This window comes from Aspergillus tanneri (genome assembly GCF_003426965.1).
Source record: "Aspergillus tanneri strain NIH1004 chromosome Unknown AapTan_4_pilon_pilon_pilon, whole genome shotgun sequence".
NCBI lineage: Eukaryota > Fungi > Ascomycota > Eurotiomycetes > Eurotiales > Aspergillaceae > Aspergillus > Aspergillus tanneri.
In genome coordinates, this window is record NW_022984631.1 from 1,647,216 (window position 1) to 1,665,195 (window position 17,980).

The following is a 17,980-nucleotide window of genomic DNA, read 5'->3' on the forward strand; positions in this document are numbered from 1 at the left end:
ACATTACCTCCGTCGCCCTTCGACACGTTGACCTGCATCTCAGCCAGACCAGGGCAAATGTTTCCATTGGTGGCATCCGTATCGTACTGTACAATACAGTACAAGTCCCGACCTGGTATGGACCAGAATTGCATCGAAAGTACCAGACACCAGACACTTGCATGCATCCTACATACAGTTTTATGTACGCGCCTACAGCCATCACTTCGGCCCCTCACGCATGATGAAGTGGCCAGCTGCACGGGGATGCGCATTCATCACCCTTCCTGCAGGGCTAGAGTGGCTTCTGCGGGGTTGCTCAGCACAATCCAGTTCTCCAAGCCAACTCATGCCAGGCAGCCAGCTTGTCTGCCCCTCAGATAGACCTTGATCGTACTGCTCCTAGTCGGGTTCGAGTTCCCAGAAGCACGAAATACTTCCTCTCGCCTCGGTCAAATCCGCCCCGAGCACTCCATCTTGCACCTGCCAGCCCACACTCGATGAGAAGCCCGTGTCTGAGCTTGTACTCATGGCGATTTTCACCGGAGGAAAGAGCACCGCAATCAATTCGCCGCGCCATCTCACCCTCCGCCATGCCCGCCGGGTAATTGGGCTAAAAAAGCAATCGCTGGGCCTTCTGGGACCCGATGAAGAAGTCACGGAACCCACGCTCGCCCCTGGGGAGGAGAAGGTCGACTCATACTGGGCTCCCGGCCTGGAGGCGGGCCCATCGTATAGCATCAATGTCACGCAGACCATCAAGACCCCGAATCAAGATGAATCCCTGGTGCTGCAAGGGCAACAAGACTTTACCGTCGATGCACCGCAGTTTACCCTCCCCGAGGGCTCCATCCACTCCGTGTATCCTCCGTCGGGATACAGCGAGGACCATCGGATTCTCCCCCACGTGGTGTTGACCGATCCACACCTCCCATGGGAGCGACGAGGGAGCCCAAAGACCCCAGAACATCTTGGGGACCGGAATCGCGTGCCCTGGCTGGCCGTGTTCTCCTTCACCCAGGACGAGCTGAAGCTGTCCGCCGAGGCTCTCGCCAGCATGTTCCAGAAAACCTCGGACCAGCTGCAGAAACCGGTGAAGCAGTCGTCAACGTTGGCCATCAACATGACGGTTGCGGACCTGTGTGCCACCACGGACATGGTGACCCCGGTGAGCAATCTCCAGCCCAGCACAATCCAAGATGCGCGAGGAGACTTCATCTTTGTCCCGGCGGAGCTCTTCACCAGTCTCTTTTCGACCTTCGACCAGTCCAGCCAGCGACAGGTACCGGCCTCGCCGGATACGATGCCGTACCAGTTCCTCTCCCACGTGCGCAACATCAATACCACCGGCATGGCGGTGTCCGGGGTCGAGGATGTCGGCATTTTCTCCGTCGTACTGGGCAATCGCGCCGGCCCATTAGACAACCTGGCCCCCGCGACGGTCTCGGTGCACCTGGTGTCCATTGAGGGGGTCGAGGCGATGCAATTCCCCATTTCCCAGCCGTATGTCGCGCTGTGTTCTCTGCACAGTTGGACCTACACGGTGTTACCGCCGCGGATGTTGAATGTGCCGGACGCCATGGAGGCCCTCGGACGGACGCTGGGCGTATTGCGGCCCCCTGAGAGCGTCATCGCCGCCCTGAAAGCCCGAAACGACCGAGTCTCGGATCGGATCGCCTGTCGCCTCGACGATGGCTACTCGCTCGTCACATATCGCACGCAGACCGGCGAGCGCTCCGTCGCTCTGTATCGCGGCCCATTGACCCCCACCGTCGTGCCCCCGTTGACCATGAACCATTGCTCGAACTCGGGCATTGACCTGCAGATCCTGGACAAGGAGGTGGGCATCATGGACGTGTCGTACTCGTCGGCCTGGCAGCTGGGCCGGACTCTGGCACTGGGCGACGAGGCTTTCACCGCGGCTCTGATGCGTCTGCGCCGGGCCATCCACACTGGCGCCATGAAGGCGTCCAAAATCCGGGTGGTCCAGCAGGAGTCGGCCGACGCCTTGCGCACCAGGACCGACCTCCTGAAGGATCTACCGACCATGGTCACCCATTTACATCAGGTCCATGTTCCATACCCCCCCCCAGCTGGCGCAACGCCCCCGTTCGTGGGAGGAGGACCGCGGAGGCGCTGGCACCGTCATCGGCTGCGACCTCATGAGATCCCCGGGCTGGGGTTTCAATCCCCGCAGATTGGCAAGATCTACCTCGAGGAAGCCATCAAACTGGCCCGGCACCTCGCCCAGAGCCCGGACGGGTCCATGTACGACGAACACAATGCCCCCAACTCCAATGATTGGATGGTCGTCCTGAAGTGGCTGATGGACCGTATGTTCCTCGACGGGGTGCCGGCCCACTACCTCATCTCCGATCCCTTCCATCTCGAGCCGGAGTCCTTACGCTTCTTCTCCATTGATCAGAACTGGGTGGACGCCCTGATCGACGGCGCCCTCAGTCTCGGCAACCATCAGGGCGACGACCCGGACCGCGCCGCCATCAAGGCCGCTCTCAATGACTACATCCAGCAGGGGCCGCAGCTGCTGGACCAGGAGACGCAGGTCCCATCCTATGGCTTTTTTCTGCGGTCCGATCTCGTCACCATGTTTCCCGATCTGCGAGTGAAGACCCTGCCGCAACAGTCCAACCCCCCGAAGCGTGCCCCCCTCCTGCGACACGAGATCATCACCGACGGCGTCATGCTGTGTCTTCTCGATCGCACCCCAGGGTCGGAGGATTTCACCGGTCTCACCTTCACGCAGCCCCCGCATCAGCAGCGGTTTGCCGTCGCGCGCGGACTGGATGTGACGGCGGTCAAGGTCGACATCCGCCGCCAGTATACCGTGGACGAGAGCATTCGCGACAAGGATGTGAATCAACATGACCCCCTTACGCCCGAGATCAAATACCAGCCGGACACCGCCGACAACCTGTTCATCTGGGGGTCTCAGCCCGGGACCGCCGATCTTCGGATTCTGCGTCTTCCGCGGTTCGCGGACGTGCAACTGCAGTATCTCCAGGAGAAGATGGGCACGTACGATGCCGGTAGCACGCCGACCAAGTATTTCGACGATGACACCGCCACCTCTGCTCTCTTCGCTCTGCAGATGAACGACCCCATCTATTACCTGGAGATCGGCCTGCAGGGCAACCCGGCGCTGCAATCTCTGGCGGCGCCGCCAAGGCCCCGGACTCTACGGTTCCTGGAACCCGCTCGCGTAGCCCCCCTCCTCCCTACTGGCACTTCTTCTTCTTCTTCTTCTTCTCCCCAGCCCCCAGATGAGCCTCCAGCAAAAGACGACGACCGCGGGCCTGTCACGACCCTCTTCTCTCGACCCGCGGGCTACCATCCGGGGCCTCACATTCTCGCGAGTCTCGGTCCTCACGTCCGAGCCATCCGCACACGCAACCTCCCCTCGCCCCAAGTCACAGGCGATGACACCCCCGCCCAGTTCCCCAAATACACATGCAGCGTGGTCACCTCCGGGCTCAGCTACGTGCAGGTTGGCGACAACCTGCCGCAGGACCTGATCTTTGCCATCGGCGTGAGCGAAAATGACACCTCCACCTACCAGCTCACTGAGTTCGACGTGCGCATCCGTCTTGGGCCCGTCAATCCGACCATCCACACCCTCATGCAGGACTATGACGGCCCAGGACCTAGGATGCTCGATAACCTGCGCTTCAACGTCCTGCCCCAGTTCGACCACCAGGGAGGCGATGTGTATCTGCTTCTGCGCCTGCTGCCGCGCAGCGCCACCGGCCGGATCGAGATCCGTAAGGTGCGTGAGATGGGCTTCCTTCTGTCCTTGGCCACCGTGAATCTGTTTCCGGATCATCAGACTCTCGTCCGGCTGGATACCATGGCGTATTATACCGATCCAAGCCATCCGACGCAGGAGACCAACTTCGACGCTAATATTATTAACTCAAAGGCGTAGGCATGTAAAGGGCGGATGCATTGAACAGTTGATTGTATAGCAAGGGAGAGCTGGGGTCGAAATATTGCCAGGCTAAGGACTAGGACTAGGAATAGTTCTAGTGATTATCATGGTTCTGCATCTTGGTTCCTCTCTTATGTAATTCTTAAATATGTTGCTGGTTCTTGGTGATCGATCCGTTCGCCGTGCCATACCTGTCACCCAAGGTCGTCTGAGATACAGACAATCCTTTACTTCAGTCCTACTCGTTTACCTTAGTAGTGTATGCACGCTCAGTCATTTGTAATATAGTTATACTGATTCTAGAGACTATGGTCATGACCTATGAAATAGAGGGGAAACCTGCTGCTAATCAGCTCCATTCAGTGTGTCAACGAGAATACTAAACGTGAAGAAGAAAGGAAAGAATCAGGGGGGTCAAGGAGTAGTAAATATTCCCCCTTCTACCACTGCCGACCGCCATCTGCCGCAGCCAAACGTCAAGCAAACGAGCGATGCAAACAAGTAAAGCAAACGAGTAAAGCAAACGAGCAATGCAAACGAGCAATGCAAACGAGCAAAGCAATCAAGCAACGCAAACCGATTCAGCGCCGGTCTTCACAACTATCTTATCTTGAGGCCCTATAGGTACTTCGAGCTTACACAATCGGCGTGCAGTAGCCATGCTGTACGCTGGTCAGATGAAGGACTTGGAGTCATGGTGTCAGGTAGAGCAACAAAATCATCTAACCACTCTCCCTATAGTGATTTGCAGGAATCCATTGTTCTTCCTGGCGATGCGTGCCATCCGACGCTCCCGTATCGTTGTAATGCGATTTTTCGAGGGTTCATTTGTAAGACAGTTTAATATCAAGCTTAATTCATCAAGTTTGAGATAACTAGTTGTGAAGGTCAAGGATTAGCCAATCAAAGGCACATATCAGGTATATAACGTTTTCTCATATTATGGGCAGTATCATATAAAGGAGCTTTAGTATATATTAGTGGTTAGACTTTATATGACACTTGTGTAGATGCTTTTTAGGCCAGAGCCAGACAATTAATGGCTGCAGAGTGCCCTACTGATACTGTAACAATCCAGGCTCAGGTCTGTATATACTTCCCGGGGTCGTTGTCGTGGTCGTTGTTGTGTTAGCATGATGGACATGGGTTATCCCACCACATAATTCAGATACACAATATGGGAACTATGGAGTCGCTGAATGGGATGGTTCATCACTAATCACAGGTACAGTTAATTCATCCGAGGTGATCCTCCCTTCGGGGTGTCTTGTGTTCTCCCAAGGCTCCCATATCCCGGCATCGCGATGCAAAGAGGTCACGTTCTCCCAAAATAAGCAGAACACTATCATGGCCATGATAATAGACAGGACTGATGTGATATCCAGGTTGTTAGCAAGAAGGATGATAATTAGTCCGGTGATGGGCCTCATGATCATGCGAAGATGCTATTTGTGCAAGACAATATCAGCACGTCTCCTGCAACATGAACGTACATTCGTCCTAGACCAGAAGAACTCACCTTCGGCAGCATCAACGTCCCTGGTGCATCCTTGTCCTCAAATAGCAGCGCGAGACCGTACAGACAATACAGGCCGGTCCCAAGGCTGCCACAAAGTAGCCAACGCTCAGCATGACGGAACTTGTCCTCTGCCGCGCTGGCCGCTGCAACATGGCCGCTTGCCAGCAGACTCGCTACCAGGGGCAGGTGGAGAGCAGCCCACGAGAATGCGGTGTAGACGGAATAGTGGAGCGGATGAGTGCTTTGAAGTGCGCCGTCATTGTGGACGTATATCCAGTTCAGACAAAAGGCAATGATCAAGGTCCAGATGGCATGAATCAAGCGCGGATTGAAGCCCACAGCTGCAGGCGAGCCGACAACGATCTGGTATAGATATTCGCCCAGGACAATGATGAAAAATGCGGCGAACCGGTCAACCTCATGTGGGATGTCGACGGCAGTTGAGTATGTAGTCTTCAGCATTTTCTTGGCCGCAGGTGAGTAGCAGAAGATCCAGCTACACTCCTCGATAAATACACCGACGGCGGCCGCAGCGATCTTACCGCGCATTGATACAGACTCGAAGTACAGTGGAATGTAGATGCAGAGGCACAACAACGTGAGCACGACCCACAACCGCTGCTGTGCTCGGTGGTGATAGCTGGCAAAGGAGTACAGTAGGTGAGCTGCGCCACATGAGATGCGCGCGACCATGTACGAGCCGACAGTGGCCCTCATAGCGCCAATATCCTCATCAACAGAGGGGGCATTGTTGCCATACATTACAAGTACAGCCATGACCCAAAGAATGAGAACGCGCTGCAGCAGGTCATCATTATAGAAAGAATTCATCAATTCCCGGAGGTCGGACCAAATATGCCAGGTGGGTGCGAGGATGAGCTACACAACAGCCAGTTTCCAACCCAACCGGTCAGCAAGTACCTATCTCCGCCTAACACTGTGACGAAACCGTACAATATACTTAACGAGGTGCGCGCCCGAAATTTCCTCGGCTAGGGTTTCGGCGAAGTTCGCAAGAATGGCGACATAGAGAAGGTCCAAGAAAAGCTCAAAACGTCCTGCGCAAGTAATTGTCAGCAAAAACAAGGCCGTTATCCAGTGCTCTAGATAAAAAGGGGGTGAAAGTTCTCACCGGCCTGACGTTCCCCTTCCTGGCGCTTCACAAGTTTCCTATTCTCAAACCATTGCAGCGCCTGCGGCTGCCGAAATAGATACCGCGGGCTGGGCTGGAGTTCAGAGGCATCAATCCCTGAGGCACCGGCCATTGTGGCATGGACAGAATGCTAAGATGGAGGATGAAGAGACGGGAAATTAAACCCAGAAAAAGCGTGTCGATTTAAGTACAAGCCCTAGACCGATTTCCCAAACCAGTAATCGGGTAGTTAGGGATATCCGCATGCAGTAAAAGTTAATCGGGGCCCATAATTTTACCGACCCACTGTTTGCGCAATTCAAGGCTCTTAGGACCAAGGGCCGCAATGCGGAGGTAAGTTCAGGAAACTGAAATGTAGGGCATAATCTCCGAAGTCCGAGAACCGGAAAGTTGGTCGATGGTTCTACTTACCCAGTAAATCTATACCAAAATATTGAAACACACCGCACATACTTGGTAGTCGAATTGTGGTGTAATTATTTGCTCGGCGCTCTTTATGAATAAGCAAATAAGGACACTCAGCCAATTATTCCACCTATACCGCAGCGATCGGGGACAGCCATTCCGCCACGACCGAGCACGTCCACCCAAGACTAATTGGAGGTCTTACTACCATATGGTTCTAAGGCTGGATTTACGTATTCAGTTAGATTCAGCATACGTTTACCTCCACATTTATAGAACTATCTCCGTCAACCGGCGATGTGCAAAACTGCTATAACCAAGTGCATGTCGACGTCCAGTATTACGTAAGTCCAATATAGATCTTGCAGCTATGGCAAAACACGAGGAATCAGCACAAATAAGTCCCTCGACTAAGTCCCCATTGCAGATTTGCTTATAAGAACATAGTAAACATGCAATATTTCATCTCTTTGACGGTTTTATATATAGAGGACTGAGTACATGGCGAGAGCTTCGAACCCCAAGAGAAATCGGGTGATGACCACTCCATAAGTAAAACCCTATCGTGAAAACTGGGCAGATAACCAGAGTTAGACCCATGTATCGTATAAAATTGGCTCGGCTTCCATATTATTTGATCTGAGCGAACCAGGCCGCAATATCGCCAACATTGCGATCCACACAATCTGGTTGATCATAATGCTGGAAGTGCGAAACTTCGTTATTCCAGATAAGCTTCTTCTTCTCGGTAGGAATCGAGTCAAAATGTCTTTTTGCGGCTGCCGCATTCATGCAGTTATCACCGTGGATAATTAACGCAGGCTTGGTCAGCTTGGCCACTCCAGGAACAGTCGTGTAGTCAAAGTGATCCACATCACTCATAATGGCATAGCGATTCTCAAACTCGCTTCTCAGAGTCCATGGGCCATACCACTGCCAGACTACTGGTCCTGGGAGCCCAGCATTGGACCCCTTGTTGGGATCGGCGGCCTTAGGATCCACGAGGGGCTGGTATACAACCTCGCCGGTGTGCTCGTAGAGCTCCTTGGCCTTCCTTGCTCGCTCGAGCCGTGCCTGATAGAGAGCTTCGCCCTGTTCTGCCGTAGGCATTTTCATAGTAGAAATATCTGCTCCGGGTTCGGCAGAAACACATCCAGCACAAATCATGTAAACATCTGTCTCGTGGTCACGGAAGTACCCGGTGACTGACGCCGCGCCGATAACCCGGTCATCGTAGGACGCGACATCTAGTGATTCCGGCCCACCCTGGCAGACCCCCACCAAGAAGAGCTTGGATTTGTTGATATCTCCCCGTGACACAAGATAATTAAGTCCCGCGACAATATCCTCGTTCTTCATTTTAGGGTTCTCCTGTCTTCTAGGCTGGCCAGTGCTTTCTCCCACAGTGCGCGGGTCGAAGATAAGAGCGGCGTAGCCCTCGTCAGCTAGCCGGGTCGCATACTGGAAGGGTGCTTGCTCTTTGACAAATGAATAAGGTCCGGTAACCACGATACCCGGTGGATTGGAAACATTCGTGGGGCGGAAGAGGACTCCAGCGACAGTCTCTCCGTGAGAGGGGTAGGAGACTTTCTCAGTGGTGTACTGACCGTGGGAAGGCATGATGAAAAGTAACCTAGAACAATATATTCAGAAAAGTAGACGGGCAGAATATGGTTTACAGAATATAAGCTCTTTGCAAAGTCGAGTATTTAGGAGCTGTGCTTCTAGCATTCTTTTATAATGCCGCCCGTAAGGATGGATGACTAAATTGTCTATAATGTCTGTTACCTATGCTTTCTGCTGTCGAGCAATGAATTCACTAATGGACAAAAAGCTTGACATTATAGGACCCACTTATCGCCGAAATATGTGGGCCAGATATTAAAGTTATCACCGATTGACCAACCAATATGGCAAGACAGCTATTGTGGTACAGTATGATTGCGCCAAGACAGCACTACATCATCCAAATTAGCCTCGGATGCAAACGGAGCTGAAGCAAGTAGGTTTTGTTACCATTATTCCCGGTAATTTCGCTCATCGGAAAGATCTGGACCGAGTTGGCCTGTCAGGACCTAAATGTGACTGGACTTTGAACGACAAGCCTATGAATGCTACTGTACACTCAACTTTCAGGTCATAGTGGTCAACTGCCTTCCACGTGATCCGAAATTACTGTTGGAAGCGATTGCTTGTCCTATTGAATGGGTGGCCGGGTGGCCGCTACTACTAAGAGCTAGCTTACATAAATGGTGACTAAGCGAGGTCGAAACCGGGGGCAGGGCGCCAGTGCTTGGCAATATGCTCTAACAATTACGAATATTCGAGCACGTGCGAATATTAGTTATTCCTACCGACCACTAAATTTCGGGGCCTTTTTAAGGCCTGTTTGATCCAGAAAGTTGTCCAAAATATTTGGATTTCTATAAGAGCTTGAATATTCTCTGTATTCCCTGAGATGTCTTCTCCTTACCTAGGCTGACCGTTGGGAAGGGATTTTCCCATGGGAAATCGGGGTGGGATTCCCTTCCCGTAAAATCGGGACAATTTTTTTGAAAAATTCGGGAAAGGGAATATCCCATCTTGAATCCCTTTTAATGGGAATCCCTTCCCGAAAGTCTTGGCACGGGGTGGGAATTTCCTTTTACAATTTACTTCGGGTAGGGAATTTCCCTTTCTAACCTTAATTCCCAAGGGAAATTCCCATATGGGAAATGGGATGGGAAACAGGACCTGATTTTAAAGGTACGTCTATCCCGAATCCTATTTAATAGGAATCCCTTCCCGAAAGTCTTGGCAAGGGATGGGATTTTCTTATAACTGTTACCAGAGACTGTTACTTTATTTCTAATATATATTAAATAATTTGTTTATCTCTATAAATCTAAGTTATTATAAACCTTATAATATAGCCTCTTAACTAGTCTAATATATATTAATTATTACCCTTCTTACTATTATCCTACTCGTTATCGTCCTTATTACTATTCTTATTATAATTATCCTGTTTATCACTATGCTGTTCATTATCATCCTGAACACTAGATTTAGTTGCCAAGTCAGAGTCAAAGCCAGACTCTGACTCTAATCCATTAATATTTATTTCTCCGTCGAACTCGGGATACTCGTCTGAATTAATATCAGAATCCTCAACCATAATATAATCGGGTTTGTAACAGGATATAGTAATAGTATCCCCCTAATTAGAATTATATTGGTCAGAATCCTCCTGAGTTGCATTCTGGCGAGTAAGAGCTTGGTAATAATTATCCTCCTTAAGTTAAAAAACTTCCGATGTAGTTAATAGCCGTGGGCAGGTATAATCTTCGTGGCCACTAGTAGCAGCATTTTAAAGGAAAAGCGCAGTGTTATATAGCTTGTTTCTAATAGTTTTAATCGCGTTTCTCTTCTTCTCGGTAAGTTTCTTCGGGATCCTGGAAGGGCCCTGAGGCTCCAAGCTAATTATTTGTGAAGATTCCTAAATAATCTTAAGAACAAGGTGTATATCCTTAACTATAAAAGTCGCATGTTTTTTATAACATGTAAGTTTATTTAAGCCTGTTAGTTATTAGCTTTTTATTACTATTACTAAAAGCTGTTACTTACAGGCAAATAAGTGCGTCAGGCTTATTTTTATAATCTCCTGCAGAGTATTAACTACCTGCTGGGTTATGCGAAACTCAGGCTTAATTTTTTTAATAGCTTAACGGACAAGGCGTGTAAATGCGGTTTTAGGAATAATTAGGCCAGGATTAGTTAAGTAGTAATAAATCTCACGCTCGGATTTTAAAAAGGTTATTATTAAAAATTATTACTTAATAGGTTTGTGAATACTTACTTGAAAGAATATTAAGATTAGGGACAGGAGCTGGCTTAATTAAGGTATAGTTTTGTATAGTATAACTATTTTTTTTAAAAGCCTATACAGCGGCACGAGTATTCCATGCCTTGTATTTTTTTACAAAAGCTGTATGTAGATTATCCTTATTTTTTTTAAAGACTAAAGACTGTTACTTTATTCTATTACTAAAGATAGGTAAGATTTACTTGCCTTAAATATATAAAGTACGCTTGGGCTTTTTTAAGGTAGCTATTCTAGCCTTTTGCTGAGATATTTTGGTAGCTTAACCAGGCAATCTCTTCCCGCCAGCATGTTTTCTACCCTTTGGTGGTATTATACTAACAGTATTCGCTTGTAGCAGGCTGAAGGAACAAGAAAATACTAAATAAATATAAAAAAATATAAAAAAGGGGGGAAAATAGGGGAAGTAAAGAAAAAAAAGAGAATAGAAAAAAAAAAGAGTATAAAAATTAGTAAATTAGTAAATAATATTTATTTACTATTTAAAACAATTAACTATTTTATATAAGTGCTTATTTTTTTTTTTATTTTTTTTTTTTTTTACTTACCTTTACTTCTGATTTTGTTTTTTTTATTCCTTCTAGTAGTTACTTTACTTTATTCTCTTGCTTGTATTTCTAACCCCTTCTTCTAATACTTGTTACCAGCAATCCTTTATGCAATGCCACGCAAGATATCTACTATTAAACAAGTAGTCAAGGCAAGGGAATATTATCAGGTAAAGACTGGCCCTGAAAAGGAGTTGCAGAGGAGATATAATACAGACTGCAAGGCTAAATTTAACTATTTTAAAAAGCTCCAGGCAACTGGAATCTGGTATATAAGTAACAACTTTTAGTAATAGCTTAATAATCTAATAATAGTATAGGAAATCTGCACCTGACTTACTAAAATAATAACTTAAGGATACTGCGATCGTATAGTTATGGCAAGAGAGATTTAACACTAAGAAGTTAAAAAAGTGGTATAAAAAGCAGCTTAAACTTTAGGAGGCTTAGGAAAAAGCAGTAATAGCTACAAAGGAGTATAAAATAGTAATTAAAATTTTAGTAGATATTTTAAATAAGCTAACCAGTATACCCGCACCAAAGGTAATAAATCTTGGTAACAGATTAAGATATAATACTTACTATTAATTAGGATACTATTCTCTCTACCTGGAGACATTATTAGTCCCGTCTAATTAATTCTTTTAAACAACAGATTTTGCAACACGGCTATAATAAATTAAAGTTAATTAGTTCTTCTTGTGACGGCCAAGCAATTTGATGAAATTGGTGCTATCTCAACGAAAATTTCATGCGTAGGGAGGAGAAAGAAAGGTGGTGAGGGGGCGGTGCGGAGAAGTAAATAAAACTAGATACAAACAATGCAAACAGACCATGTGCACCGTCACATTACCCCCCTTTCTAGGCCTGACTGCCCTCAGTCAGGGGCACGTCATCATCCAGGTGGTCCTTAACAAATTCCTCCTTCTCAGCAGCCGCAATCCATATATTCAAGCGCTTTGGGGGTCCAGGGCGGGTGGGATTGTTGTTGTGATAGTCCCGGAGTAAAAATGCAGCGTTTTTGAAATCCCCTGCAGGATACCATGTCCAATCGGCGTCATCGGATCCAAGCCATTTCGCGCGGTAAGCAAGGCGTCCCAGGTGTACACGGCTTGCAAGGATCTCCTCCACCTCCCACTCGGTGTGGTCGTTCACTTGGATGGGCTCTGAGGCGTCCTGGATCTGCCCCGGTAGGGGGTCCGTTGTAGTCTTAAGACGTAACTTCTCGGGATGAAAGATAGGGTGACACGGATATCTTCAGGGAGCAAGACCTTGAATGAATGGCCGATCTTATCAATAATAGGCACCGGGCCGTACCACCCTTCGGAGAGTTTTCGTGATGGTTGTCCCCAGCGCCAATTACGCGCATCCACAAACACTTCATTTCCCACTTTAAAGTTAACTGGCCGGCGCCGGCGGTTTGCCTGGCGGGTCTGTCGTTCCTGAGCATCGCGCATGTTTCCACGGGCAAAGTCCCATACTTGCTTCATTCTCTTAGCCAGGTCCCGGGCCTGCTCGCGGGTCACCGCGACTGATCCAGGAGGTCGCGGGGAGTTCCAGTCAAACGAGGTACGTGGCTCATAGCCGCGTTCTACCATAAATGGAGACAGGCCAGTTGTTTCATGCGGCAGGGCAGCGGCGGCAAAGTCAATCAGCGGTAGTAATTCTGACCAGTTGTCTTGGAAGTGATTAACAAACGGGATCAGGCGTTGAGCAGTATATTGGTTAACAATCTCTGTTTGGCCATCGGTCTGGGGGTGAGATGCAGTAGAGAGTTTGAGCTTTACCTGAAGAATTTTACAGAGCTCGTCCCAGAATTCGGCAATAAACTGCCCTCCGCGATCTGACACGATCGTGTCCGGTGGTCCAGTCCAGGGGTAAACCCGTTCGATAAAGAGCTTCGCCATGCCCTGTGAAGTGGTTGTTTTTAAGCATGGAATAGAGACAGTACGCTTGCTTAACCGATCCACCACTACAAAAACAGTGTCGTAGCCGTGTTTGTCCTTTGGGAAGGTGCGGAAGTCCATAGAAATATGCTGCCAGGGACGCTCAGGGATCGGGAGTGGTTGGAGCAGTCCCGGCGGTAAGTCCCGGCGGTTGTTCTTGCGTTTGCAGATCAGGCAGTTGTCAACATAGCGCTTGACATCGCGGCTCCAGGTATCCCAGTGATAACGGTGCTTAACAAGCCCAAGCATCTTGGTACGTCCAGGGTGCGCGGTAGATGGCTGTCGGTGAATCTCGTCCAGCAACCGTACCCGTAGGTCACCGTCGTCAGGGACCACCAGGCGGTCTTGGAACAGCAAGAGGCCGTCCACCAGAGTGTATCCTTTCTCACTCCGGCGAGCGAGATCACGCAGGGTCTCCAGGGAGTTATGGGTGCGGTTCGCTGTGAGCGCGCGGTCAACCACTTGGATGGCCTCCTCCACGGGGGCGACTTCCACGGGGGTGGGAAGAATCCCGGGTTCAAGCCACTCCTCTTTAAGCAAGATCTGCTCTCTGTGCTGACTGGTTGGTCGTTCATCGCCATCCCGACGGGTAAGGGCGTCTGCAATCGTGTTCCGCTTCCCAGGACGATACTTAATAATAAAGTGATATCGAGAGAGAATCTCGCCCCAGCGGGCCTGGCGGGCGTTGAGCCGTTTGGTGGTCATAAAGTATTCAAGAGCACGGTGGTTAGTAAAGATCTCGAAGTGGTCCTTTCTCTGCAAGCCTTCAAGCTCGGGGCGCCACTCTTCTAGTGCTCGAATAATCGCCAACATCTCTTTGTCGTGAATGTCGTAATTATGCTCTGCAGGGGACATGGTCTTTGAAAAATACGCGATAGGGTGCCAACTGCCGTCGACCAACTGCGAGAGAACCCCGGCAACTACTCCGTCTGCGGCATCGGTCTCCAGGCGTGTGGGGAGGTGCGGGTCATAAAACGCGAGCACTGGTGCCGAGGTCAGGGCCTGCTTTAAGGTCTCAAATGCCTTTTACAGGCCGCATCCCATATAAAAGCAGTGGCCTTCCGGGTAAGCTTTATCAATGCCCTGGCGATGCGGCTATAGGCTTTTATAAAGCGCCGATAAAAGTTGCAGAATCCCAAAATGACTGGACTCCGCGAACGGTGGGTGGGGTCTGCCATCCTTGAATAACAGCTATCTTTGCAGGATCCACGCGGATTCCATCGGTAGCGATAATAAAGCCGAGAAACTTGGTCTTCGTGACATGGAACTCGCATTTATGGATGGCAACCTGCAGGCCTGCTGCTCGCAGCCGTTCTAGGACCTGGCGGACGTGTAGTTCATGTTCTGCCTCGTTCTTACTGTAGATAAGCACATCATTAATATACGCAGTAACAAACTTATCAAGGAACTCTATTAACACTTCATTAATTAGGCGCTGGAAAGCTGCGGGACCGTTGGTAAGCCCAAATGGTAGAACTCGATATTTAAAGGTACCATAGCGGGTGCGGAATGTGGTGAGGTCCTCCGAGCCAGGATCCATGCGGATACGGTGAAATCCCTGGTAAATATCAAGCTTTGAGAAGATCTTGGCATGTTTAAGGCGATCCATCATTTCGTCAATTAGCGGGATAGGATAGGGATCTTTTTTCGTTAGGGCATTAAGCTTGCGGTAATCCACGCAGAGGCGTAGCCCTCCGCCGGGTTTCGAGCCATAAGAATCGGTGAGGCAAACGGCGCAGCACTTGGAACAATAAAGCCCTTGTGGAGGTTCTCGATAATATAGAGTCTCGCAGCCTCGAGTTCTTCGGCGGTCATTTTATAGAGAGGGGCGGTTCCCAGGGGATTTTCCCTATTAAGCTCGATCCTGTAGTCACAGTGGCGTGAGGGGGGCAACGTATCCGAGGCCTGCTTGGAAAAACATCTACCAAGTCATGGTACTGTTTTGGTAAAGTTCTCTTAACCTTTTCTTCCTCGGAGACCTTGCTCTTATCAGGAGTAGTCTTCTCTTCAATCGCTTTCTCAATAGCACTTAGGGAAGTAATAAAGGTCTCGGTCCGTGTGTTTACTAGGTGTCGGTGGAAACCAGTGGCTCCAATTAAAGCGATCTCAATGGCGGCGGGAACAGGTCTCTCGGGGTAATATCTGCGGAGATGGCTTGCTCTGATACTTGTTTTCTTCCTTAAGATTTCGATTCATCTTAGTCATTGCCTCACGGTGATCGCTCTGGTAAGTGCGTGGAAGCTTCCATGGGGACTGGAGATTCTTTCGTGTGTCCTCGCGCTTAAGCAGCCTATCTCGGCGAACAACGTCTTGCTGATGTGCTCTGTTAACTGGCCTATGCTCTAGGATTTCCCGCGGGATCTGGGTAAGCAGGCCTGCCTTAACCTCATCTTGTAGGCTTAGCCGCTCTGGCCAGATTAACTGGCGGTGCTCGCAGTCAAGTAATATGCCATGTTTGGCGAACCACATCCGGCCCAGAATAACATCGTGCGAGCCCAGGTCGAGACTAAGAAAAGTGTACTAGGAAAAGGACGCCCATCAACTGTCAAATTAACTCGCAGGGCATGTGATAAAGGGGTGGCGGCCTTGCCATTAAAACCAGTGACCTTTCTCACTGTTTTCAGGGGATCATAGGTGTTTTAAAAACCTGGCTAACTGGATAGCTAGTTTGGTATCTATGCATGCGTACGCATTGGCTCCGGTGTTAGCTAAAGTCTGTGACGAAAAGGCAAAAGCATTCTGAGATAGCAGGGTCTTGATTGTAAAACTATCTTGGGGGCAGCCTAGCAATTTCCGCAGGTCCACAGTCTCTTGACTAACATCAACCTCGCCTAGGGAGGAGACTTCCCCTAGGCAAGGTCTTTACTGGCTCCTCTGCAACTCTTTCTTCCAACGCCTTAATCTGAGCAATTTTATTGTCGGGGCAATCGCGCGCAAGATAACCGGGCTTTTGACAGCGGAAACACTTGCCCTCCGTTATAAGACGACTGCGAGTTTCAGGGTCCACGGTTGACATGCGGCCTGGTGGGGGAGCTTTCAGTCTTAATTGCAGGAGTTGATCGGCTCGCCGTTCCAGTGGAGTTAGAAGTCTGCCGGCGGGCGGATGAAGTAGTGGTAGTCCGGTTGCGACGCTTTATAATTTTATTAATTAAATCCGCTGAGCGCGCACACTCGCTGACGTACTGGTCGAAATTAACGTGGTCATCATTAAAGCGGGACATGGTAAGCTCCTGCAACTTAGATGGGAGACGCTGGTAAAGATCCTCCTTCCAATAATCCTTGTCAACGCTCGCCTCCACCGCGAGGTAGCGGAAGTTCGAGATAAACGCGTAGAACTTGTCTCCGGGGGCCATCTTCAGATCGTTATACTGCCTCCGTGCGTTACGAGCCTTGTTCGGGTCGGTGAAAATAGTCTTTAGGTGCTCGAGCATGTCTTCAGCATCATTGTAGGGGTCAGGGGCTTCAGGACGCAGACGGGGGACTAGGTGGCGACGGGCGTCACCCTCACAACGGCTGGTGACATATGCCTTGCGGAGAGCGGCGGAACTATAGTGATCAGCATTGGCGTCCAGTTTCTGGTGCATGGCTAGGCTCCAGTCTTCAAAGGTTATATCTTTCCCGTCGCTAAACATGGGGGATCTGGTATCTTCGTCGACTTACGGGGCTCGTTGGCGGCTCGTCCAGCCTGGGAACCAACGCGGGCCAACTGAACTGCGTACAGATCACGCTCGGCGGTAATTTCTTCTTTTCCTGATTCAATGTGTCTTTTTCGGTGTTCAACGTGTCGACAGTCGCCTCTAACTCGTCGGCCTTGTTTTCCAAATAGTTCAAGACGCGAAGGATCACGTCAAACGCGTGTTCTGGGTCTCTGGTGTACATGCTGTGGAAATCTTCACGGGATATGTCTTCCTCATTATCCTGGCCTGCAAGCAGCTGGGTCAGGCGTCGGTATCCGGCCCCGGGCAAGGGGACAGCTTCGGGGTTGGCTTCACGAGCCATCGTCTAATCGTTCTGTTCGCGGGGTTCGTATCTTCTTGTTTTGGCCGTTGTAGCGTTGCCAAATGACGCGGGGGCTCAAACACCGGCAGCTCGCTGTTTTGGTACAGCTTCCTGCGTACAGTGTAGGGAAAGGGAAGTTAATGATGAAAATGATAAAAGTGACGCATGAAATTATGTGACGGCCAAGCAATTTGATGAAATTGGTGCTATCTCAACGAAAATTTCATGCGTAGGGAGGAGAAAGAAAGGTGGTGAGGGGGCGGTGCGGAGAAGTAAATAAAACTAGATACAAACAATTAGACTGCGGCAAAACCATGGACAACCGCGGATAACCAAAACCGCAACCGCAAATTTGCGGTTTTGGGGCTGATTTAAAACCGCAAACCGCACTGTGGGCGGTTGCGGTTTTCACTTTGGAGAACCGCGGTTTTGCGGTTATCCATGGATATGTAAACATTACAAACATGCTGAAACTCGTGACTTTCCAGTGAATGCATAAATTGTGCACTTTTCGCAGTATTTTTGGAGTATCTAGTATGTAATAGATTACCTATATCTCTTAATTTGAAACCTTTAGAATACACTTTTAGACCAAATTCGATTTCTCTTCTAAGTCTCTAATA

General features: G+C 49.5%; 3 protein-coding genes across 3 annotated transcripts; 1 reads left to right on the forward strand and 2 right to left on the reverse strand.

The window, feature by feature from the left end:
- Window positions 1–508: 508 nt before the first annotated feature.
- On the forward strand, window positions 509–3,922 carry ATNIH1004_005748 (uncharacterized protein; the record flags this gene model as incomplete). The annotated part of the gene is made up of 1 exon (XM_033570394.1): window positions 509–3,922. The coding sequence occupies one exon, from the start codon at window positions 509–511 to the stop codon at window positions 3,920–3,922; it is 3,414 nt and encodes a 1,137-aa protein (XP_033426426.1).
- A 1,187-nt stretch (window positions 3,923–5,109) lies between these two features.
- On the reverse strand, window positions 5,110–6,709 carry ATNIH1004_005749 (uncharacterized protein; the record flags this gene model as incomplete). The annotated part of the gene is made up of 4 exons (XM_033570395.1): window positions 5,110–5,370; window positions 5,445–6,323; window positions 6,399–6,502; window positions 6,577–6,709. 4 exons carry the CDS (start codon window positions 6,707–6,709, stop codon window positions 5,110–5,112), a joined length of 1,377 nt encoding a protein of 458 aa, XP_033426427.1.
- A 923-nt stretch (window positions 6,710–7,632) lies between these two features.
- On the reverse strand, window positions 7,633–8,622 carry ATNIH1004_005750 (alpha/beta hydrolase; the record flags this gene model as incomplete). Its single annotated transcript, XM_033570396.1, has 1 exon — window positions 7,633–8,622. The coding sequence occupies one exon, from the start codon at window positions 8,620–8,622 to the stop codon at window positions 7,633–7,635; it is 990 nt and encodes a 329-aa protein (XP_033426428.1).
- Between the last annotated feature and the right edge of the window lie 9,358 nt (window positions 8,623–17,980).